The sequence below is a fragment of the Pipistrellus hanaki genome (genome assembly GCF_964339955.1).
Source record: "Pipistrellus hanaki genome assembly, chromosome: 7".
NCBI lineage: Eukaryota > Metazoa > Chordata > Mammalia > Chiroptera > Vespertilionidae > Pipistrellus > Pipistrellus hanaki.
In genome coordinates this window covers 20,860,684-20,886,707 of record NC_140509.1, presented here as the reverse complement: position 1 = coordinate 20,886,707, position 26,024 = coordinate 20,860,684, and the positions used below count along the sequence as shown (strand labels likewise).

Genomic DNA, 26,024 nt, shown 5'->3' with positions numbered 1-26,024 from the left:
ATCAGAAATCATACCCAAACTGGAAATTTTTAATGGTCACTTTAAGAATACCAGAAATTATACCTGAAAACATAACATTATATTAGAATGTAATGGGTTTAAATAGTTTTTAAATAGCTTTAATAACAGGAGAGCTATATATATATTTTTAACAAGTAAATCACTGTTATTTCTTGACATTCAGACTTACATTAGAAGAGACTCTGTATGGAGGAGAGCATTGGTAGATCCTATTAGATTTCTCAATGTTGTTGGGACATGGCTTTGTGGCATGACGCTTTCCCCGCCCATCAGACCTACTAGCCATGGCACAGGCATTATTGGTAGCATTTTGGTCCTTGAAAAGTGGGTAGCATGCATGGGATACCAGTCTATCAGAAACAAGCAAAGAAGTAAATGTAATACTTAGGAAAATGCCGTAACACACCTATCTATGTGCAACTTTACTGAATTAAACATTCTGATGCTTACATGTGTAACTTTCAAAATGTCTACTGATTCTAAAAGAGCAATTCACTGATGTTACACTCTCCTCTGCCCCCCTCTTGTTTCTTCATTATACTTTTTAAAATATTGCTTCAATCACTTTAATAAATAACTATCTACATTATAGAATTTCCCAAGGATGAAAAATGACTGTCAATAAATCTGTGCTGATATTAATAGGGGAATTACTTCATTCTGTATCTATAATTGTAATTCAGAAGAGCCAAGTTTAATGTAAAAAAGGCAATACATTTTATTATATTGAGATGGGATGCTCTGATAAAGCATATGTTTATGTAAGGGTATTTTTACATTTTTAAGTCTCATAAGACTTCAACTATTATTTGTGGTTCATGATACTTTCATAAAATAGTATACGCTAATATAATTTTTAAAGTTAATAAAGTAGAAAATTATCTGAATTACACAAAAGATAAAGAAAACAATTTTAATCTCTAATTTTGAAACTAAACATAAAAAGTCCAAATTATTTGACCCCAAATCTAACATAATTCATTGAGTAGAGAAGCAGATGGTAAGGAAAATAAAATAATTGGTTTTATAGACATTCAATGTTTAATTGGCCATGTAAGTATACAATCGGATTAGTTCAAGAAAATTCAATAGTGTTCAATAGATTAAGAAAATATGGGCAAAGACAGTAATGAAAGCAAAGCTATTAAAAACCTAAACACTTCAAAAAGACAACTTATATTAAATGGGATAATGAGTGCAAACTATTGAATTGTGTTGCCCCAAATTCACATATTAAAGCTCTACCCCCCAATTTGAAGGTATTGAGATGGAACTTTTCAGAAATAATTAGCTATAAAAGAGGTAAGGAGAGTGGGGTTCGTAATGAGACTAGTGTCTTTAAGATGAGGAGCAGACATGAGAACTCTCTCTGCCTGTGAAAACATAGTGAGAAGGTAAGCCAGGAAGAGGGCTCTCTCCAAAAACTGAATTGGCTACACCTTGATCTTGGGCTTCTCAGTCTCCAGAACTCTGAGAAATTAACACTTATTGTCTAAGATACCCAGTTTATGATATTTTGTTATGTTAACCTAAGCAGACTAACATAATGAGATTTAATTGTGTTTCAATGATCATTTGTATTTTTAACCCCTAAAGGACTTTAATTTTTATTATAATGCAAAACAGAAGCCAAACAAGCACTCATACATCAGAAGGGTATCAGCCCAAGATTAGAATCAGTCCATTCTAAGCACTATCTTACTAAGCAAAATACGTGAAAATAAATTTTTAAAGAAATTTATTGCCACTCATCAATATCTGACCCCCACTCTTTCATAGCAGGTCCAGAGAACTCAGTGAATGAGGGGGAGGGAGGGGGAAGTAAGCAGTATATAAGTCTACTACTAAATATCACCTGCAGTTTACATAGCCAAATAATTCAGCTCTTAAGTAAATGAGCTCTCAAAGTAGGTTATCAGAATATATGAGAGTAAGAATAAAAACTACCTTGTCTCATCAATATCATTAATGGAGATAATTAATGATACTGATGAATAGAGGCAACTGTAAGTTACTTCTTTATTTTATTCATCTGATTCTAAACCTGACTTATCTGACATCTATTCATCTACCTGGATAATTTAGAGGTTCAACAGAGGTATCAGTGATATCAATTACACTATCTCTGCATTTGGCTCAGAGCAACAAAGAAGGCAATGCTTATTTGAGTCTTTCTACTAATTTAGCTAGAAAGCATACATTCTTCAAAACATTATTTCTAATAGTTTATAAACTTAGCAAATACCAAATGAAGCATACATTTATATAAATGTAGCATATATATTTGTATATTTTGGGTAAAAGTTTTGAACTAAATATTTTTTTTTCCTTATTCTAACCTTAAGCAGCCCTCATAAGAAGCCTAGAAATATGTGTTGGGCAGCTATTTACCCACGTTTTCTCAGGTACCACCAAGCCCTATCGATGCTTCCACTGTTGCATCCATGGCGATTCTTGGGACAGCAAGAAATCAAATTCTGAGGAGACAGATTGGCTGTGTATCGACCCTTAGACTGAATTGCTATCCGATCAGCAGCCACACCTGTTTCAAATAAAATATTGATTAATATTCAAATGGCACATGGAATTTCTAATAATTTACCTATCTTTTTATTTCAACACTAAACTCGTCTTCTAAAATTTATGTAATTTAAAATTAAGGCAAAATTTTATTAATATACTTATGTATTCCAATAAGTTCACTGTATCATAACTTCAGTCATAAGTTTTATATGATTTTGGTATTGCCCCATTGTCTTATCAACTTCAAAGACTTTTCTAGTTCCTTGTTTCTTTCATGTTCTATATACTTCTGAATTCTTCATTAAGAAATCTATCAAATGAAACTCCTTGTGGACCAAGGCTATATGTTAATGACATTTATATCCCCTGCACCTAGAACAGTATCTCAAATATAGTCATGGGTAAATATATATTTTTTAAATGAATGTAACTAAACTAAGGAAATGAGAAAAACTGATTATAGAAATATTAATTGGAAATTCATCTATTTTAATCTGATATATTGGAATAAATCAAATTTCTGGGTTTTATAACTGGTATCTAGTTTAACTGCCTGTGAGACCATTCTTAAATTAATCCAGAATAATATGACTCTATCTGACAAAATATCTAAAAGTTACACAGCACACTTTTATGCTTATAATATTGTTAAAAATCATGATCCTAATTTTATTTCAGTAGATTTGAATTCATATATGCATTTTATTATTGAAACCTACAGTCTATGCCTTTTATTATTGAAAACTACAGTCTTCTGCTTAAATAATTTCCTATCATGGCCATCATTTATCAATTTATCCCTTTTCCCAACACATATTTATTGACCATCTACTAAATGACAGATATGCTAAGCGTTAGATATATGACAAAACACAAGAGAGTCATAATTAATTAACCAGTTCCAGAAAACTATACATGTTTTTTTCATTTTGATCATGCTACCATGATAAACTAATGTAAGCAATGAGATCATGAAAAAAATTGTAGAGGGTGCCACTTTGGTACACATTATTTGTTGTTGCCGGGTATAGTCTCAGTCTAGGTGTTTAATCTCTTTTAATAGAAGGCAGCAGAGTCATAACCTTTTGTCTATTCATCTATTTTTCTCAGAAAAAGTTATCATTTTTGCTCATTAAAACTGTCTGGGTACTGGAACCCCTCAAAATGCCAACTTATATTTTAAAATAACTTATTTTAAAATAATTCATTTATATATACATCTCTATACATACATGGTTTTTATGTAACTACAGCATATGTATATTTTCATAGTAGAATTGCTGGCACATTTCAGATGCTCAATATGTGTTCCCAACTATTATTGTGTTAGGATATATTTCATAGGAACAAATGGCATTATACTGCTATCCTCCTCTGCTATCCTCAAGAAAATGGTTCCCTACTTTGAAAAGAAAATAGAAATCCTTTGATGCTTTGACTTTCAGTACATGGGTTCAGAATCAAATATATTTTTTTGAAATGTTATTGTAGCTCAGAATATACTTTACAATGTAGAGTAAAGAATATTCAAGGAGTCAGAAACTTGGCTTCAAGGATCATTTCTGCTTGGCTTTTGGCTCTGGGTGAGTCACTTTACCTATATGTGCCTCTTATAAAACCAAACTCTTAAAAAAGTTGACCGGTAAGATTTATTCTAGCCCCATGAATTTGAAGATTTCAACTAAAGGACAAATATTTTAAATTCAGATGGTATGCAATATGTTGCTTTTATGTAGACATTTTTTAATCTCGGTAAAGGTTTAATCCAAATTCACTAGAAATACTTAGAAAAGGTCAGAAGATTAAAGAATGACTCAGTTCAGCAAATTATTTTTCACTCTGTTTGAAGACTTTTATTGGGCTTTACCTCTGAGACACACACTATTATTTTCTCTGCTTATTTTATTCTGTCTCCAAATTTGCTCTGTGACTTGTATCATCGCCACCGTTTCCAACTCCACATATTCAGCCTCTGACATCTTGCTGGAATTTTATTTCACTGAATAACTACTGATTTATATATGTAAATACTAGAAGCCTAGCTGGCAAAATCATGCGGCCTCACTTAAGGGCACTTAACCCCTGCCCACCCGTGCGGGTCTTCCAGCGTTAGGGCCACAGGCCTTTTATAATATAGATTTTAATGTCTTATTTATTCCATTTTATAGCTTATTTTAAACACAATTTTTTGTCATTTTAACTACTACTTTCTGATAGAATTTTCTAGATCTTCATAAGAACCTAGTTTCTCCTTTTTCTTTATTGAACACATTAATATATATATATATATCATCAGTCTGGTTTTCCTGTGTCCTCTGAAACCCAGAACGTGTGGAAAACCCTGTCTCCATTGTTCTGGGGACAAATGCAGGCTTAGTCCTGTACTGAGCCCTTCTGTGGGTCTGTGACCTAGGGACTCCAAAACACACTGTCCAAATCACCCGAGCAAGTTTACTCTTAGTATTTCACCACCAACATCTGTCTGAAGACATCTTCAGAAATACTGATTTAACCTAGAGTTAAAGCAGAATGCTTAGATATCACTTAGGAGGTGTAATACATTAACCACATGAATACAAAATGACAAATGACTTATCTGATTAAATATTTCCTATCTAATTAGAATAGGGCTTAAAGAATCCCCATGTGGATCCCTACTGCAGTGAGGACAAACATCAGACAATCAGGGAGCTAGTAGGCAGCAGCATACATAAAGGAAGCCACTCCAGAGGTGACCTTAGCTATTGGCATTATTTCTAGAACAAACTAGCTGATACTTAAACAATGAAGCAATGTTATTTACACAAAAATATCAGCACTTTTCTGTCCTAAGGAATGCTCCTCTTCAGAGTAGGTTTCTCGAAGAGCCTATGTACTTATTTCACAATGCTCTCAGTGCTTAGACTGTTTTCGAGTACTCTTTTGGAATTACCTTTAAAGCTTAGAACATAGTTTCTTGATAGCAGCCAATAAATATTGTTAGTGTATTTAATTGCTAGAGTACAACAAACATTCTTTTGAGGATAATTTGGTCACCAAATCTTGACATTAACTTTAGTGTTGATTTACTAGACTTCTGAACTTATAGGAAAATTGTTACAAAATATGTATTGTTATACTTTTGAATGATCAGCAACACAATTTGTTATTTGTGAAAGTTATTCTTATTAAAAGACCAGTTATATTATTTGGACTCAGAACCAATATATTTGTTTTGATCTAAAATGAAATTAAATCCATTCAACCTACTATCAGTTTATCCTGTCTTTGCTTTATGTCAAATTAGTTTACCAATTTAATATATTTTTGAAATATTTAAAAAAGGAAGAACTTAAACATTGTGCATATATCTATATCTGTATTATATTATGAATGAAAAGGAACTTTATATTCCTCTTACTATCTGTCCTTAAATCAAAGGACAAACAAAATAGGCAACTTTTTTTCATTGCTCTTTTGATTTACTCTCTATTTAAGATTAAACCCTACAGACCAATTTTCAGAGTAAAATGGAGTTTTATATAATGTTCAGGTTGCTTCCTCTGAGGAATAAGATTTTATTTTAATGCACCAAAAGTTAATATTTAAATATTCTAAATTTTAAAACCTTTTAATGACTGTCCCAGGATCTAGAGTCAAAGGGAGAATTTATAAGGAAGTAATTAAAATGACTTCATTACTTGCAGTGGAAAAAGCCCATGATGCAGCACAATTTTTTTGATCCAATGGGCCATGAGTCCATCCAGGCCATTTGTACGTAGCAACAAAAAACTCTGGAAGATCCGTTATTGCTGGTAAAGGAGCCTAAAGAAGAAGAGGCAGATGTGTCAGGCCAATTCAGATGTACCCTGATAACCATTCTAATAAAATTTCATGTTCTTTTATAACATTCACTAGGGACCTGTTGCAGGAATATTCCTGCAAGCCTTTCAGCAGGCTTCCCTCCTGCCACTGCTACCTCTCCTGCTCTCTGCCCAGCTTTCCGGCCTCTCCCAATGTGGTGAGCAGGGCGTGACCTGCCCCACCACACCCATGCCTGCCACACCTGCTGCCACCACGTCTGGGGCCACCCCTGCTGCCACCTCCTCCACTGTGCGCCTTGCCTCGCCCTGCCCTGCACATGCTGCCAGTGCTGCTTTGGCAGTGGCAGCTGCTTTGCTTTCCACTTTCCCTCCCTCTTCCTTCTATGCTGTCTTCAGTCTTCACTTCTCCCTCCCTCAGCATATGCAAATTAACCACAATCTTTGTTGGGTTAATTTGCATACTCACTCTGATTGGCTGGTGGGTGTGGCTTGTGCGTGTAGTGGAGTGATGGTTAATTTGCAGGTTTCTATATTATTAGGTAGGATTATTGTATTTGTTTTGTACATTCAAGTTTTCTCAATGACATCCCTGAAAAGCATTAGTTAGGTACAGTTTCTAATCCACATATGTTTTAAAATGCCCACTCAATGTGGGGAATCATAACAGTACGAAATTCTAACAACAGTACACAGAAAGCTTTTCCTGGGTTACCACTCAGTACAATAATTATGTTTGTCATCTTAAATCAGAGCTTTGGTCATCCTTGTGAAAGATCACATGGTGCTATTTAAATTTGGCCTCATACAGCCGGGCCCAGAGCAGCCGGGTCGGGTGAGGCCAGGCCCAGAGCAGCGGCTGCCAGGCTGGGAGCGGCCAGGCCCGGAGCAGCCGGGTGGGTGTGGCCAGGCCCAGAGCAGCAGCTGCCAGGCTGGGAGCAGCCAGACCTGGAGCAGCCGGGCCCGGAGCGGCTGGGCCCGGAGCAGCCGGGCCCAGAGCAGCTGGGCCCAGAGCAGCCGGGTCGGGTGAGGCCAAGCCCAGAGCAGCAGCTGCCAGGCTGGGTGTGGCCAGGCCCGGATCAGCAGCTGCCAGGCTGGGAGCGGCCGGGCCCAAAGCATCCAAGCCCAGAGCAGCCAGGTTGGGTGTGGCCAGGCCCGGAGCAGCAGCAGCCAAGCCCGGAGCAACCAGGTCGGGAGCTGCAGTGGCCAGACCCGGAGCAGCTGGTTGTGGAATGGACCAGAGCTACAGAGGCCAGGCCCTGAGCAGCCAGGCCTGGAACAGCTCACTCCTTGCCTACCCCCGCCCCAAGGCTGCCTCTCAGACATGGCTGGAAACTTTTGCGGGAACTTGAGGGTCTGCTGAATCAAGTGATGAAGGCTTAGATCTGGATATGTTGAGTTAGTATAGCGCTGGGGTGTTGATCTGTGAGTGCCTTGTGCGGGGCCTGGATGAGGCTGGTTGACCTATTTGGAAATGTCTTTTGTGTGAAATGTATCTTTGGGCATGTGGAGGTATTATTGATATGAGAAAATGCTAAGTAACTGATTTTCTATCTGAAAAGGGATTTACTATGGGGGAAAGGGAGGGAGGAAGAGATTGAACATAAACTGTGCACCTATGGATGAGGACAATGGGGGAGGGGAAGGGGGCGGAGGGTGGGGTGGGAACCTGGTGGAGAGGGGAAGAAATGAGGAACCTTTGTAATAATATGAACAATAAAGATTGATTTAAAAAAAAATAATAAATTTGGCCTCATAAATTATGTTTATTTTTATGTCTCTCCTATGTTGGAGAATGTGTATGATTCTATATGAAATTAATTTTGAAACAATGAATTTGTGGCAACTATTTATTAACATGCTGGGAGCCCTGAAGAACATGATTTTTACACTAGTTATTAAGAAACGAAAGTGGGACAAATTGGTTGACATTTATAAAAATCTTTGAAGATGAAAAGGACTTTGGGAAATGTGTAATGCCAAATACACAATACATTATGTCTTAAGAGCACATGTTAAAGTCCTGACAGAGTCAATTTTCAGCTGCTACCTTTCCAAGAAAGCAAATTAAATGTTAGAGACCTTGCTCTGTTCATGTCATTCACAGAAAATGTAAAACACGATGTCCTGTTCTTTGCCAAACCTTTCTAAAGAGTGAAGTTTCATTTCCATAAATAATGAGAACTCAAACCAAATAAAGGTCTGACTATTATTTTCCAGCATTTATGCATATAAAGTATTTGCAGATGCATGCATCATTTTTGATACTGCTTTAAATTTTTAAAGTATTTTAATAATCAGTGTTCTCTTTTTCCTTCTCATTAGCTCTAACAAAATCAGATAAAATATTATTCAATTATATGAATGAAGAAATACATTTTTAAAAGTTAAATGCCATGCTAAGGCCTCTCAGTTAAGAGATAACCCTGAAACTAGACTCAGGTTATCAAATTCTTAACACTATGCTCCATCTGGCATTTCCATACTATATCAGGAATATACAGAAACTTTGCAAAGAAGTAAAATGTCTATATTTAAAAACTTTTATAAGTCTCTCCAAATTCAAGAATATTGAAATCATATCAAGCATCTTCTCAGATCATAATGGTATAAAATTAGACATTAACTACAATGAAAACAATCACAACAATTCAAACACTTGAAGGCTGAATAGTATACTAGTAAACAATGAGTGGGTTACCAAAGAGATCAAAGAAGAAACAAATGACAATAAAAACACAACAATCCCAAATCATTGTGACACAGTGAAAGCAGTCCTGAGAGGGAAGTTCATAGCATTACAGGCCTACCTAAAAAACCAAACAAACAAACCAAACAAAAAAAAAAACCAAAAAACAAAAACAAGGAAAACTAGTAATAAACCATCTAAATCTGCAACTTGAAGAATTAGAAAGAGAGCAACAAGAAAAGCCTAGAGTGAGCATAAGGATGGAAATAATAAAGATCAGAGTGGAAATAAATAACATAGAAACTAAAAAAACAATACAAAAGATCAATTAAATCAAGAGCTGATACTTTGAAAGGATAAAGAAGATTGATGAACCTCTAGCCAGGCTCACCAAGAAGCAAAGAGAGAGGACCAAAACAAAATCAGAAACGAAAGAGAAAATAACAGACCTTACATAAATACAAAGAATTATAAAAAAAAAAATACTATGAGCAACTCTGTTCCAATAAATTGGTCAACTTAGAAGAGACCTGTTCCTAGAAAAATACAATCTTCCAACACTCAACCAGGAAGAATAAAAAAAAAAATCTGAATAGGCTGATATCTGTGGAAGAAATTGAAGCAGTAATCAAAACACTTCCAACAAACAAAAGCCATGGACTAGATGGCTTCACAGTGGAGTTTTGTCATACATTCAAAGAAGAAATAAAACCTATCTTCCTCAGACTATTCCAAAAAATTTAAGAGGAAGGAACACTTCCAAGCTCTTTCTATGAAACCAGCATTACCCTAATCCAAAAACCAGAAAAGAGAATACAAAGAAAGAGAATTACAGGCCAATATTCCTCATGAACATAGATTCTAGGCCAAAATTCTAGGAAATCAAATCCATCATTATATTAGAAACATCATATACCATGATCAAGTGGGATTTATTCCGGTGATGCAAGGATGGTATAATATCCGTAAATCAATAAACATGATACACCACATAAACAGAGAGATAAAAACCATTTAATCATATCCATTGATGCAAAAAGTATTTGACAAAATCCAACACCCTTTCTTGATAAAAACTCTTAGTGAGTAGGAATAGAAGGATCATACCTCAACATAATAAAGGCATATATGACAAACCCATGGCCAACATCATACTCACGGGTGAAAATTAAAATCATTTTCGCTAAGAACAGGAACAAGACAGGGATGCCCACTCTCACCACTCTTATTTGACATAGTACTGGAAGTACTAGACATTGAGATCAGACAAGAAGAAAAAATAAAAGGCATCCAAATTGGAAAAGAAGAAGTAAAACTGTCCTTATTCACAGATGGTATGACATTGTACTACATAAAAAATGTCAAAGACTCCATCAAAAAACTACTAGACTTAATAAATAAATTTGGCAATGTAACAGGATACAAAATTAACACCCAGAAATCTATGACTTTTTATACACTAATAAAGTACTCACAGAAAAAAAGAGAAACTAAAAAAGCAATCCCATTTACCATTGCAACAAAAATTTAAGATACCTAGAAATAAATTTAACCAAGGAGATAAAGGATCTGTACCAGAAAATTTCAGGATGCTAAAAAAAAGAAATAGAAGAAGACATGAATAAATGGAAGACTATACCATGTTCATGGATTGGTAGAATCAACATCATTAAAATGCCCATACTATCCAAATCAATCTATAAATTCAATGTAATCCCCATTAAAATAATAATGACATACTTTAAAAACCTAGAACAAACTCTCCAAAAATTCATCTGGAATAAAAAGAAGTCCCTGAATAGCTATAGCAATCTTGAGAAAGAAGAACAATGTTGGAGGGATCACAATACCAGATATCAAGCTAAACTACAAAGCCACTATTCTCAAAACTGGCTGGTACTGGTACAAGAACAGACACACCAATCAGAAAGGATATATGCACCCTATGTTCATAGTAGTACAATTTACAATAGCTAAGAATTGGAAACAGCCTAAATTCCCATCAGCAGATGAGTGGATTAGAAAATTATGGTACATCTACACAATGGAATACTATGCTGTTGTAAAAAAGAAGTAATTCTTACCATGTGCAACAGCATGGATGGAACTGGAGAGCATTATAGCCAGTCAGTGAAAGAAAAATACCACATGATCTTATTCATTTATGAAATATAAAGAACATTATGAACTGATGAACAAAAATAGATACAGAAGGCAAAGCAGTATCAAATATACTGTCAAACTATAGTGGGAAGGCTGGGGTGATTGGTAAGTGATCAACTGAAGAACTTGTATGCATGCATATAAGTATAACCAATGGACAAAAGACACTGAGGATTATGGGAAGGGCACGTGCCTGGGGGAAGGTCAATGGGGGAAAAAGGAGACATACAAGTATGTACTACTATTTGTAATATTTTAAATAATAAAAATAAAATAAGTTACTTTAAAGTCAGAAATAAAGAAGAAATACCATAAAAAATGAACACATAAAAGCAGAAGTTTTTCTCTAGCTGTTTTCAGATAAGTCACAAATGCCACAGCATGCCCTGTGATTTGTTTCATCAATAGGATGCTTTCAGCTATTATTAATTTATTAGCCTGGTCAACATTATATATGTGTATGTGTATATACACCCATTATTATTATTATTATTATTATTATTATTATTATTATTATACAAAAGTTTGACATTCATACTTTTACCTTTTCTCTTTACCTTGGATATATGATGTTTGCAAATAATGGAGAAAAACTTTAAGTTTCATATCTAGAAGTTGACCTTTATACATTTCTAAAATCCTCAAAAAAAAAGTTTTGTAATTGTGCATTGATCCAACATCTTGCAAACAAAATTACTTCTGATACATATATAATACCTTTAAAGACTACAGTGGCCCTGGCCGATTTTGCTCAATGGAGAGTGTGTTGGCCTATGGACTGAAATGTCCCGGGTTTGATTCCCAGTCAAGAGCACATGTCAGGTTGTGGGCTTGATCCCCAGTAGGGCATGCAGGCAGCTGATCAATGATTCCCTCTCATCATTGACATTTCTATCTCTTTCTCTCCCTTCCTCTCTGAAATCAATAAAAATATATTTGAAAAAAAAGACAGTAAAATTGAAAATGTAAATGTCTGCTTAAAAAGTTATCCTCCAAAATATTTATAAATTTAAAAATTCAATAAGAAAGTCAGTTTTTATTTAAAGAATTATTATTACCTGATAAGAAAGTTATTAAATCTTGATTTCATTACTAAAAACACTACTGTTTAGATGATGGAAGGAAAGTCCCGGAAATGTTGAACAGATCACAGTAGGGTGCCTGCATACTAACTAGAAGAGTAGCATCATAGATATCTAGCAGTGTCATAGATAGCCAGATATTCTGCATAGTAACTAGAAGAGCAGTATCAAAGATACCCAGCAGTATCATAGATAAGCCATTAGACTAAACACATGCAAAAACTTATAGTTGGAGCAGAATAAATTTACTTCTTTGAGTAGATAGTTTGAGAGATATTGAACCACTCTCCAAAGGAGTCATTTTATGGACAGAAATACAGTAGTTCATCCTTATCAGTTGTTTTGCTTTCTGCAATTTCAGTTACCCAAGGTCAACCATGATGAGAAAATATTATGTGGAAAATTCCAGATATAAACAACTCATAAATTTTAAATTGCATGCTGTTCCGAGTAGAGCCATGAAATCCTGCATTGTCCTGCTCTATTCTATCTATGCTGTACATCACCCCTTTATCTAGTACTAGTGGCCCAGTGCATGAAATTCATGCATGGGGGGTGTTCCTCAGCCCAGCCTGCACCCTCTCCAATCTGGGACCCCTTGAAGGATGTTTTACTGGAGGTTTACAGGCATTGGGCCTACACTGGCAGTTGGATATTCCTCTCACAATCTGGGACTGCTGGCTCCAGCTGCTCACCTGCCTGCCTGATTGCCCCTAACCACTCTGCTTGCCAGCCTGCTTGCCCCCAAGTGCCCCCCCCCCACGCCAACTTGATCACCTCCAACTTTCCCTGATGCCAGCCTGCTTGCCCCAAATGTCCCCCCTCCCCAGTCAACCTGATCACTTCCAACTTCCCCTGGTGACAGCCTGCTCACTCCAAACTGCCCCCCCCCCCTGCTGTCCTTATCACCTCCAACTGACACCCACTGATTGCCTGCTCACCCCCAACTGGCCCCCCTGCTGGTATGCTTACCCCCAATGGCCCCGCCCCCCTCCAGCCTGATCACCCACAACTGCCATCCCATCCTGGCCTGATCACCCCCTAGCAACCCAAGCTTCCAACCCCTCCTTTTCCTCTTTTTTTTAGTGCCTCCTTTGAGTGGAGGCCAGTGCTGGCTGGAAGCAAATATCTGGGATTTATTTATCTTCTATAATTGACATTTTGTAGCCTTGAGTGGAAGCCAGGGCCTGCCAGGGCGGGCAGAAAGCTTGGCTTCCTCCATCGCTGGGACAACCCAAGCCTTCAGCTCACTCCAGCTCTGTGGCCACGACCATCTTGTTGGGTTAATTTGCATACTTGCTCCTGATTGGCTGGTGGTCATGGCTTGTGGGTGTAGCATAGGTATAGTCAATTTGCATGTTTCTCTTTTATTAGTGTAGATATCCATGCTGTATACATTCCCCTCTCTTTAGACACTTAGTAGCCATCTTGGCAAGCAGACCATTTATCAGTGATAGAGACAGGGACCACATTCACATAACTTTTATTAGAGCATATGGTCATAAATTGTTCTATTTTATTGTTAGTTATTTCTATAAATCTCTTGTTATGCCTAATTTATAAATTTTATTGTAGGTATAGTCATAGTTTCAGGCATCTACTGGGGTTAGTAGAACATATTCCCCCTGCGTAAAGGGGGACTATTGTATACAATCCTCATACCTCCCAATTTTATTATTGGCTTGTAATAGGCTTTTAAGCATTTATAATTCTAAGTTGCCTCAAGTTTCAAAAAAAATAGGTGTAAGTTATTTTGATTTATCACTTCATTAAATCCCTATTTAATAACAGCTAAAATCTCTGTTGAAGCAATGAAGTTATAAACATTATTTCAAATATACTTCAGCAGGATCTAGTAATTTAGAATTTGACTGCCACATTCTAAAGCCTACCAGAGAGCGTTGTGAATGGGAGGTATTCAATATATACCTGATAATAATAAGAAAATACCTACCTATCTATCTAGTAGATTTCATCTCTTCAAAAAAAAAAGTAGTTTTCCTCTGTGGGCACATTAAGTTAAATAATAATACCAGTATGCATTTTTTTCTTTTATGAATTATTGTTCAAAAATAAAAAATATATGCATTACTAATCATTCTCAATACACTAAGGCAATAGAGAAATAATAAGCAAAATAACATTTTTATTTAAAACATTTTACCAACCCACTAAGCCAGATCAACTCATGAAGATCACCTATTATATCTTCGAAGATTTTTTACTACTTATTTAATATTTCTTTTCCTAAAAAATAAGCCCATACAATTTGAGGCCCAATGGGCCTATATTACCTTGCAATGTTATTTTCCTTATGATATCAGATAAATCTCATTTAATGAACACAGAGGAAATTTTATATATCTTATATAATTGCTATGTTTACATTAAATTATTACATAATTTCTCTTCATAGTGAATCGTTTTATGAGCTTATAAACAAAGGTAAGTGTTACCGAATAACAGCTTTCAGGAACTGGTAATAGAAGTCTAGCTTCAATGAATGATATGTTTGTTTGTTTGCTCTTTTGTCAAAGGATAGAATGAAGAGGTTCAGCTGGTAGTGAAAAAAATTATAAATGACAGTATATGTAAGTAGATAATATATTTTAATAAGAATCACACTATTACATAAGGGGTATCTTAATTTTTTTAATTATAATGTTGAAAAATATTCAATTGTAATCTAATTACATTTCCAAGTGAACAGTAGTCAAATTTGAGTTTAAATTTGAACAGTTTCCCTACTTCAATATTTGCCTTTAGAAATTAGTGATTAAAGATATTGTGAACAAATAGAAAAGCTAACTTCAATGTTTTAACACTGGAGAACTTTTTACAGTAATTCCTGCATTTAATTCAATCAAAATATCCAAATGAGTCATGGAAACAGAGAGCAGCCTGAGAACAAACTAATCAAATTCAGGACATTCCAGAAGCTCTTACTATGAGCCCATATCTACACCGTATTGATTATATGAGTCATTCCCTGTACCTCTAATTGCACTTCCCCCACTGAAATTTGGATAATCAAGAGTGACCAGAGGATCAAAAGTCAACAGGGAACATCATTCTGTTCTAACCTTCACAATCCAAAGCCAGGCATACCAAGAAATTTCTTCCATAATAAACTATTTGATGTTGGAGAGGAAAGGGCTAATTTTCTGGTTGTTAATGGCAAAATGAATTTTTCATCTTTAACAGTAGTTGCCTTCTAGAAGAGTTGTGCTTTGATATTTCTCAAGTTTGTGTTTATAGAGGAATTTTTCAGTGATTTACTTCTTATAAATATCAACATTCAGGGATTGCACTATAGCAGGTAGTGCTAGTTCCCCAGTCCTCCCCCTTCATATGCTTTCCCTTCATTCAGAGCAATAACAATTTTATTTTCATGCATGAAATCTTAGAAAAGTGACTCCATTCTCTAGCCTCCCTTGGCTTCTAGGTGTGGCCACATTACTAACTTCTGGCCAATAGGATATAATATCAAGTGCTATTGGAAGTGTCTTAGAACTTTCCTTAACAGACATCTGGATCTTTACTTTTACAACTTTTTATTTATTTTTTGTGGTTTTGTTTGTTTGTTTTTCTTTGTTTTACTGCTGGTAAGAAGTTGGGTATTGTAGATAAGCACAGAGCAGCCTTCTTAAACCATTATATAGCCTTGAATATGAAGGCTCTGGAAAATGGAACAAGAGGGAAGAAGCTTGGGTATCCAATACTGAAAATGTAATTTCAATGGAGAACTCCCACCTCCAGATTTATTGGTAAGAGATCAATTTCTATGTTACTTAAGCCCCTATAATTTTGGATTATTTGTCACTCTCAGATGAGCCTAATCATAACTAAAACATCACACATAACTGATGTGAAAGCTGCAGGGTAACGCTATAGTCACTGAATTCAACACATTCTAAAACATAAGACATATTCCAATTTTAGAGGGTAAAAAGTGAAGAAAATATTCATTCAGAAATTGGTGAACAATGATATTCCCTAAAATTTGTTTGTTAGAATACTAGTTTTGAGTTATTGTAATCAATAATTCCAAAAATAGGGAGTTAATTAATCCAACAGTTTTAAGAAACACTGGTTTTGAAAATTAAATAAATTTTGTCTTCACTTTAATATGTTCTTTTAAATATAGAAGTTTTAGAAAGGAAGGAGAGGGTGAGAGAGAGAGAAACATCCATGATGAGAGAGAATCATGAATTGGCTGCCTCCTGCATGCAGGCATGTGCCCCTAACCAGGAATCGAAACCAGGACTTTTTAGTCCACAGGTTGATGCTCTATCCAAACCAGCTAGGGCTGTAATATGTTTTATAAACTAAGATTTGTGAGGCTAAAAGAAATGAAATAATGTTTATGATTGTAAATGATTATGATACAATGCAAAGTATTTTATTTCACACCATTCTTATGATGAAGCAGATTAAAGTATTTCATGGAATAAACTTTGAGAAGAACTATAGTATGGACTAGAGAGACCAAAGTTTGGGGAGGCCAGAGAGTAGGCCTCTGTAATATCAACACAACAAATTGCCTCTGGAGTCTACTTTTTAACAGTTCCAAATATTTGTTGCTAGAGAGGGAAAATATAATTTTCACCTTTTTAAAAAATGTATCTTGTGGTGACCAATTCAGCCCCATGGTGTTGTTCATGTCATGTTCAATTACACTACTGCGTTATGCATCAGACTGAGACTAATATAGAAAAGTAAAACTGAAAACTCAGAAACTGATTTGAGAGATAAGACATTCATTCTGCCACATGTTCAGCTGAATAACAAGTGAGGCTGGGTATATATAGTCTATAAGATTTACTGAAGGATTTGGGATTCCATTCTGAGAAGGAAGGTGGAAAGATAAGATAGAGATTTGAGAAGACATGAATAATCCTTTCATGCTCTTTCAATTAAGACAGCAAGAACTGACATCCTACTGTGTCTCTCACCTCTTGCCTACACAGTGAGATGATTCTGAGATGAACAGACAGAAATACATTCTCTAAGAGGCTCCACCATGACATCTAGTCATGTCTTTGAACTGCAGCATCATGGAATAAACTACGGTACTGTACTTTATAAAATTACTAGAGGCCCGGTGCACAAAATTTGTGTATGAAGCCCAGGGGGTGGGGGGATTCTTCAACCCGGCCTGCACTCTCTCCAATCTGGGACCTGTAGAGGGATGTCCAACTACCCGTTTAAGCCTAATCCTGGTTTAAACAGGCAGTAGGATATCCCTCTCACAATCCAGGACTGCTGGCTCCCAACTGCTCACCTGACTGCCTTCCTGATTGCCCCTAACCACTTCTGCCTGCCAGCCTGATCTCCCCTAACCACTCCCATGCCAACCTGATTAATGTCTAATTGCTTCCCTGACAGCCTGTTTGCCCCCATCTTCCTTCCTCTGCCAGCCTGATAACCCCTAACTGCCCTCCCATGCAGGGTTGATTGCCTCCACTGCCCTTCCTTGCCCTCCTCTGCTGGTCATCTTGTGGTGGCCATCTTGTGTCCACATAGGGGCAGGATCTTTGACCACGTGGGACAGCTATTGTGTGTTTGAGTGATGCTCAATCTGCATATTACTCTTTTATTACACAGGATAGAGGCCTGATGCATGGGTGGGGGCCAGCTGGTTTGCCCTGAAGGGTGTCCCAGATCGGGGTGGGGCTTCCCTTTGGGCATGGGGCAGCTTGAGCGAGGGGCCTGTGGCAGTTTGAAGGCCAGTTACGCCCCCTGGTGACTCAAGTGGAGGCCCTAGTATCTGGAATTTATTTACCTTCTACAATTGAAGCTTTATAGCCTACAGCAGAGCCAAGCCTCTTGTTCACTCTGTGGCAGGCAGCCATTTCTGTTTGGATTTGTTTACCTTCTGTAACTGAAACTTTGTAGCCTTGAATGGAGGCTTAGGCCAGTAAGGGCAGGTGGAAAGCTTGGCTTCCTTGATTGCCTGGGAAAACCAAGCCTCCCTCCTGCTCTCTGTGGCTGTAGCCATCTTAGTTAGATTTGCATACTTGCTCTAATTGGTTGGTGGGTGTGGCTGGTGGGCATGACTTGTGGTGTAGTGGAGTGGTGGTTAATTTGCACGTTACTCTTTTATTAGGTAGAATTATAAAAGCTTGATTTCATTTGCCTTATGTATGTGGGAACTAGATATTAATTTTATTCAATATTTGTAAATAAAATTAATGTCTAAAATGTAGCAATATAACTGTGTTTTCTCACTTCCAGTGTTCTAGTTTCTACAGAGGCTTTTGTTTACATAGGTGACAAACATTATTAGAATGAAGTGGAAGATGTTTGTTGAGGCAGAATTATTCCTAATCAAATTAAAATTTCAACATCCTATGAAGGGTGAAAATTAAACTTGGTGATAATTTACTTTGGCTTTCTCCAAAGGTGCTTCTCATCCCTCGGTTTTTGCTACCTTGAGAAAGGTAAAAACAGTTTTTCCTGTTAAAACTAAAGATTAGAGAAATAAATAGTCAATCAAATATGACATGTTATCTAACAATAATAACATATTGAGCTCATTAAATAAATTTTTATTTCTAACCTCAATGCTCAATGGCTTCAAAAGTTATTATATAATACATAAATATGATTTTACTTTAACTTCCAACAAACTATTTAAAAATATATTATTTTTCCTTTGTAAATAATGTCAACTAACCCACACTAAAGTCCTTTATGTTGGCTGAGGGAGGAAAGATGTATCACTAAGCTATGAGGTTGACAAGTGATTTTAGAACATTTTTACATAGATCAATCTCATACCAGTACAGCTACAGGTTTTAATAGTGTCCAGATAGCTTCTTAATGTTTTAATAGTATCAAAACCACTTATCTGTAATAGCTTTTGTTAATTTTTATTGTTCTCTCTGGGGAATCAGCCACAATAAAACTATTTAAAAGGTTTTTTTTTAACAGCTCAGTATAGAAATAAACCCTTAATTTCACCATTTCTGTTGAAAAATAGTTTTCATTCAAACATTCATAATATTTATAATAGAATATAACACAGTAAAACTTTTTGAAGTTATTTCTCAAATTCAAAAGCACCTGAGCCCTAGCTGGTGTGGCTCAGTTGGTTGGGCATCATCCCATGCACCAAAAGGATTCTAGTTCAATTCCCAGTAGGGGCCACACAGGAGGCAGCTGATGGATGTTTCAGTCTCACATCAATGCTTCTCTCTCTCTCTCTCTCTCTCTCTTTCTCTCCCCGGCCTTTCTCTCTGTGTGTCTTTCTTCCATCCTTTCTTGCTCTAAAATTTAATAATTAAAAAAGCACTTGAATATTGTTTGCAAAAACAATCAAGTATAGATTGATTAGATTTGCTTTGATATTATTTGCTTTTATTTGGAGGCATAGAACTTCAGGTTTACCAGAAATATGTAAACTCTATCAGGGCTGATAAATCCAGAACTACACTGTTCTTTATGAAGTAAAATGTTCCAAATGATGAAACTGTGTATCATTTAATCCTTAGAGAATTTACCTATTTTAGAACTATGTATTCTTCTAAGGTTAATCCAAGAAAGAATTATTTATATATTATATAATATTTCCTTAGTGCTTTACTACTAAGTACTATGCCGAGCACTTCTCATTCAGCGTTTCATGGAATTCTTACCATCATAAGAGTTAGGAACTACTGCTATCACCATTTCACAGAGGAGGAAACTGAGGCAGTAACTGAAGGAGCCAGACTAAGACCCAAGCACAGTGGCTGTACAGTATATGGAATGGTGCCACACAGGTATACGCACTGGCCTATGCCTGCCTATTAACTTACTTCAACTATGATATGTCTCAAGATTTCTATTCATGCCAGTTTTGCATATAGTCATAATAATTAGCTGACTCCATTGTTTTCTTTCTGAAAAACAGAGAGTATCCAATTCTATATGAATATACCTCTGCTCTCCCTAGCATTCTTATTTCAGTATTTTAGATTAAATGAGCATTTCCTAAAGTGTGTGCTATGGAGCCTAAACCTTAGGGAATATTAATAATAATTATGCACAAACCAAACAAACAAAAAAGCAATAAGGTTCCCTGATCTCATGAATTTAGGAAACACTAGGTAAAAAAAATGTTGGAATAAGGGTTCTCAGTGTGTTCAACATACTAATGAATAATGTGAATCTCCAGAAGGAAGATATAGTGATAAGCCTGCTTTGCACCATAAGGAGACAAAAGGCTCAGTGAGCAGAATTTGAAGTTCTTGTGGGGAGCTATCCTTCTTCTGCCGGCCTACTCCCAGTCAATGCCTTTGTGAGTCTATCCATTCAACAATCAAAGTTTCAATGGACTGGCATAGAATGCTGACTCATTCCATTGTTCTTAACATTTACAGTGTAGACAATGTCAAATAGAGCTGTACAATCAAGCCATGCCTTTGAAAAATCTCAAGATAATGATTTCAGGAAAAATTTAAGCATGAATTGATCAGCCAAATTTGTTTACCTGATATGAGACATGACCCTAAAGTGGGTGAAGGATCTTCTGTACACAGCAAGAAGCTATGTGGTCTAGGTAGGGTCCCTCTAGGGCAGTGGTTTTCAACCTTTTTAATGCCATTACCCTTTAATACAGTTCCGATGGTCTTAGGCTCTACAATAGTGGTTCTCAACTTGAGAACCACTAGTGGGGTCGCCTAAGATCAGAAAACACAGATATTTACATTACAATTTATTCACAGTAGCAAATTACAGTTAGAAAATAGCAACGAAAATAGTTTTATGGTTGGGGGTCATCACAACATGAGGAACTGTATTAACGGGTAGTGGCATTAAAAAGGTTGAGAACCACTGCTATAGGGTTTTTTTCTTTCCCCTTTTCTACTTTTTTTCCCCCCATCTATTCTGCTTACATCCAGAGAAAACAGTGAAGCATCCATCTGATATAAAAACTGCTGTTTGAAATTTTAACCCTGCTAATTGGTCTCTATAAATTATTGCTTGCTAAGACTACTCCCACTTCAGCAAGGCCATTAACCCTTCCCCAGACAAGGTTATCAGTGCTGGTGCCAGGCTAGGTCTCTGATTGAGGTCTCAAGGCCCAGCACATACAGGCTCTTTAAGAACTTGCAACTTGGAACCACTTCATATTTGGGAGACAAAGAAGGTAAAATCATATAAATAGGGAGAATTTCTGCATGTGGAGGCCCAGAATTTGAGAGACATTTTCCTCTGGACCTGCATGTAATAAATGTAACTCCATCTCTCTGGTATTGCTTTGTTCTTCTTCAGTTTTCTGTAACAGGAGGATTTCTATGCTTCTTTTTTATCTGCCCTCATTTAGGAATGACATCCAGGAAGGACTTCCCCAAATCCTTAAATTACCTGTTTCTGATCCACTACAATCAATATATTTCTATTCCTATTAGTAATCACACTCTCTAAAAATTCATTTCAATTCAACTAATTCCTATAGATTAAACAGACTTTCCATATGTATATGATTGTGGGACTCTTTGTACAACACCTATTGGTATTCCTCTTACTCATCCTCCACAAACATATTCTGGGAAGAGTGACATAAGCCAAGGAATGAATCCAGGAAACCAGGCAGGAAACAGAAGAGCTTTCATGGGAGCCAGGTATGACTCATGGCTTATCCTTCCCACCCAGCATTAAAAGAGAATTATATGAAACACAACTTGTATCTATGTAATATGGTCAAGGAAAGGGAGATGTTTTGGGGTGAGGATGCAAAGGAGTTTCTCAGCAAATCATTACCATTATTGTTAACTGCTTACCCTAACTATACATACTGACTATCTTATGTTGAAAATGGTATAAAAATTTGAAGAAGAGTTGGGGGTGGAGGGAAGTTATTTAAAATCATACAAAAATAATTCACTTTCAATTTACTCAGAGGCAATTTGATATATTGATGATATTTTATATTTAATCACCAAGCTTAGGATTAACCTATTTTTTAAAGCTCTTCCTGTGGTTACCAGTGTTCTTCCGTTCATATTAAGCTCAATGTTCTTCCTGGAAGTACTTATTACATTTCTTATCATCTTATATCTTATCATCAGATATTAGGACACTCCCAATGCTTAAAGCTTTTGAAAGTCCCTCAGTCTTCAAAGTACTGTGCCCTAGAAATAAAAAGCTACTTCCTTACCTTACATGATAAGTGAGAAATAGTAATCTTACAGATCATTCAAATTTTCCTTATTGCTTTCCTGGAATTACTAGGCTAGTGTAGTACATTAATTTGTAGCATTAGGGAAGTTACATTCTTCCAAACTACTAATCATTAAGGTTTTTCATTTAAATAGCACCCCAGTTATATGCATAACCCATGCCATGGACACAGACAACAGTGCGGTAAAGGCCTGGTGAGGGGGCATAGAGTGTGGAGGAGAGTGGTGATATATATATATATATATATATATATATATATATATATATATATATATATATATATATATATCTTTTATGCAAATAAATCTCTGCAGCCAATAATGATTTAGAGTTAAATTTCTTTTTCTAGGCTATGGTGAGAGGCAACTTAGGAAAGAAATGTACCTCATTTTCTCTAGAATATAAAATATTCCAAGTTGCAAAAATTAACACTTAAAAAGGAAATGTTATAAATAATATAGAGAAAAAGTATATAGACACACAGTATGTGGGTGCCTGGGGACCTCAATAAAAGCAGGGGGAAGAGCAAACCTTATAAAGATGAAATTTATTATTTTCCTAAATGATTCTTCTTTTTTTTTCCAGATGAGGATAAAAATGAAAAGAAATAAAAGAGCCCGGGGGGCAGGGGGTCACCTCTTATAATCCATGACATGGTTAGGTCACTAAAATTAATGAATCTGAGACACATCTCTAAAGATTTGATACCTTACCAATTACAGGAAAAATCCAAAAATACAGCTAAGCTGATCATTTCATAAACTGAGCAGCACTGGATCGAAGATTAAAAGGCTTTTTGCTATCATGAACTTCAATGGGACAAAGCTTACTGATTCTACTGGAACTCTTCGGACTATTTTTAGGGCAGCTCTTTGAAGATGCCTTCGTTCTGTAATTTAAGTAATTTTTCGGTGGCTTCTCACTTTTCTCAATCTCAGTGTGACTTAACTGCTCTCGACCTCAATTTTCTTGTCTTTACAATGTGGGTAATTATAGGACCCACTACATCAAGCCGCTGAGGGAATTAGATGAGATGATGTGTGAAAGTGCTTATAAGAGTGCTTAACACACGACTATTCAATAAATGGCAGCTATTACTATCTTTTCTGATACTTGTTATAATTTAGAAGGCCCTGCTAGCGGAATTTGAATTGAAATAACAACTCAGGGGATTACATCTCCCAAAAGCAAAGCGCATTAAATGTTTAATGAGAAACCTGTGGATTTACAATTTATCCAACAGCAAACAGCAGTCTCTGAGATGCTGAGAGTTTCCAGGCAACCAGGGCCTGGTACCTTTACTGCACAGTGAAGAGGCCGCAGCCCACAGCCTGGGAGCCCAGCGCTGTCCTGGTTCAATCAACATCTCAACAGCAAAGTGTGTGTGCCTGAAAGACATCCCGTACCACAGGGTGGTAAAACTATCGCTCTGGGAGTTAGAAATCTGTGACAATTATAGAGGTGGAAGCATACTTATGCAAGATACCCATTATCAGATGATAACACCTCTTAAAGATGTAATGGAAGATCAATATAATAGTACAAAACATAAGAGTGTTAGGAAAAGCAGAAATAGCAATATGTTTGCCAGGCGGCAGGCAAAATTTGAAGATGGGAAATGTTGAGGACTTTTGAGGAGAAACCTTTGTTAATCATCATAGCATACATAGCTGCTGTTACTGGCACTTATTCATCCTCACGTGATAATGGATAGATAGTTCAAGAGACAAATGCACAAAATAACTATGTTTGTTTTTAAAAAAGGAAATAAGGATAACTATTGCCTTTCTTAAGCACTGGGTCACTGACCAGCCAAAATTAGAAACATAACTTTCTGTGAAATCATTAGCAATGCAAATAAATGCACAGTTGTTCTTAGAGACAGGAGACTATATCTAACTGATATTACTAAACTTTAAATGAAATTTTGAGAAATGTAACCAACATTTTGGGAAAGGATTTTTATTTTTATGACAAAAATATAACTGAAAGCTCAAAACTCACTATTTTCATTATTTAAAATAGCTTTAAATGCACATACAAATGCACCTGCATACACACACACAGTCCAAGAGAGTAAACAGAGTAAACACTTACTGTAATTTCATTCATGCTCAGAAGCTTGGGGCTGGGAGGCAAGGTGCCAAGACGATATTTGAAACCTTCTTCTAAAGTCATTCCCCAGAATTGACTATAGTTCTGGGCTGTCCATCTGCCTTACAAAGGAAAGAGAATAATATGTATAGGTTATATAATAACACTTTTATAAGTACATGTTCATTTATATTGCAGAAGTTATACAAATGCAAAGCTCACAAAATTACAACTATTATTGCAAGCTAGATTTATTTTTATATAAGTGATGCAATATTGCTTACTCTAGTAGTGAAGTATTTGCTATACTCTTCCTAAATTAGGCATATTTCAATATGAGAAATCTAAGGCTGTAATAATATAGACTAAATTTAAGAATATAAAATATTTATAAACTGTATAGGGATTAAGTGGTAATAATAAGGCCAATATGTGCAGTTTTGAAAAAATGCCTTTAAATGCATTTTAGATAGAAGTTTGAATGTGTAAAACATATAGATTAAATACAGCAATCTATTCTATTTATAATTTAGATTTGAAAAAAAGTTGAACACATAAAAAGTAGTACCCATAAAAAATTGAGAAAATAGGTATTATTTAAAAGTTTATATCAATACTAGTTTTGTTGAAATATTTTATTTAAATATTAAAATACTCTATCATGTTAAGTGAGTTAATTTGTGTTAAGTGCTCAGTATTAGTTATTATTAGTAATTAATATTTATAATAACATAAATTCAACTGATGTGAAGTTAAATAAGAAAAGTGAATCTCTTTTTAGAGACATATTTGGTGCCATTACATAGAAAAAGAAGCTTTGTTTTTGAGTTCTAATATTGATATTTGATGACAACAAAGATTTCTGAATGTTAGGAGATGAAAAATGAGAGAGATTAAAGTAATTTAATCATTGCTTGTTTGAATGATGTGAAAATTGAGGGCAATATATTTTCAGTACTTAAATCTAAACTTTTTTCTGTTGTGTTTATTACCAAATTGTTTATAATGTGATAGGCTATTATGAATGATTGAAGATAAAACTCAATTTTCAATAATATGCTTAGCAAGTTAATGCTTTTCTTTTATAAGATCTGCTAGTTCATAAAACCTTAAGCAACTTTAAATCATAATTGTGAAGTGCAATTTCCATCGCCCAAGGAATTTCAATAAGAAAACCTCCGACTATATTTGGTATAGCAGCATTATTTAAGAGACTAACAGAACAAGCCTTAGGCAAAATCACAACATCAGTAAAGTATGTTTTGGTGCCTTACTCTAGTAGTTTCTATACATTCAGAGACATTGTGGACCATTTCTTTAATCTCTAAGTTTAATGAGAAGGGGTTAGTATTTTAAAAAATAAAACAGAATGAAGGAGAAATAATAGGAAATATTAGAATTTACTGCACACAATGAGTCTACAGGTAAGTACTGTTTATAAACATCTAGGTGTGTGTGTGTGTGTGTGTGTTTGTGTGTGTG

At 35.7% G+C, this 26,024-nt stretch overlaps 1 protein-coding gene across 3 annotated transcripts in view; it reads right to left on the bottom strand.

The window, feature by feature from the left end:
• TINAG (tubulointerstitial nephritis antigen) overlaps positions 1-26,024 on the bottom strand; it is a 74,957-nt gene that overhangs the window by 37,253 nt on the left and 11,680 nt on the right. For all 3 annotated transcript variants that reach the window (XM_084889755.1, XM_084889756.1, XM_084889754.1), the window contains 4 exons: positions 24,546-24,660; positions 6,225-6,348; positions 2,413-2,563; positions 191-371 (listed from right to left, as the gene is read on the bottom strand). In XM_084889755.1, the coding sequence (XP_084745881.1) occupies positions 191-371; positions 2,413-2,563; positions 6,225-6,348; positions 24,546-24,660 (571 nt within the window). The remainder of the gene's footprint in view (positions 1-190; positions 372-2,412; positions 2,564-6,224; positions 6,349-24,545; positions 24,661-26,024) is intronic.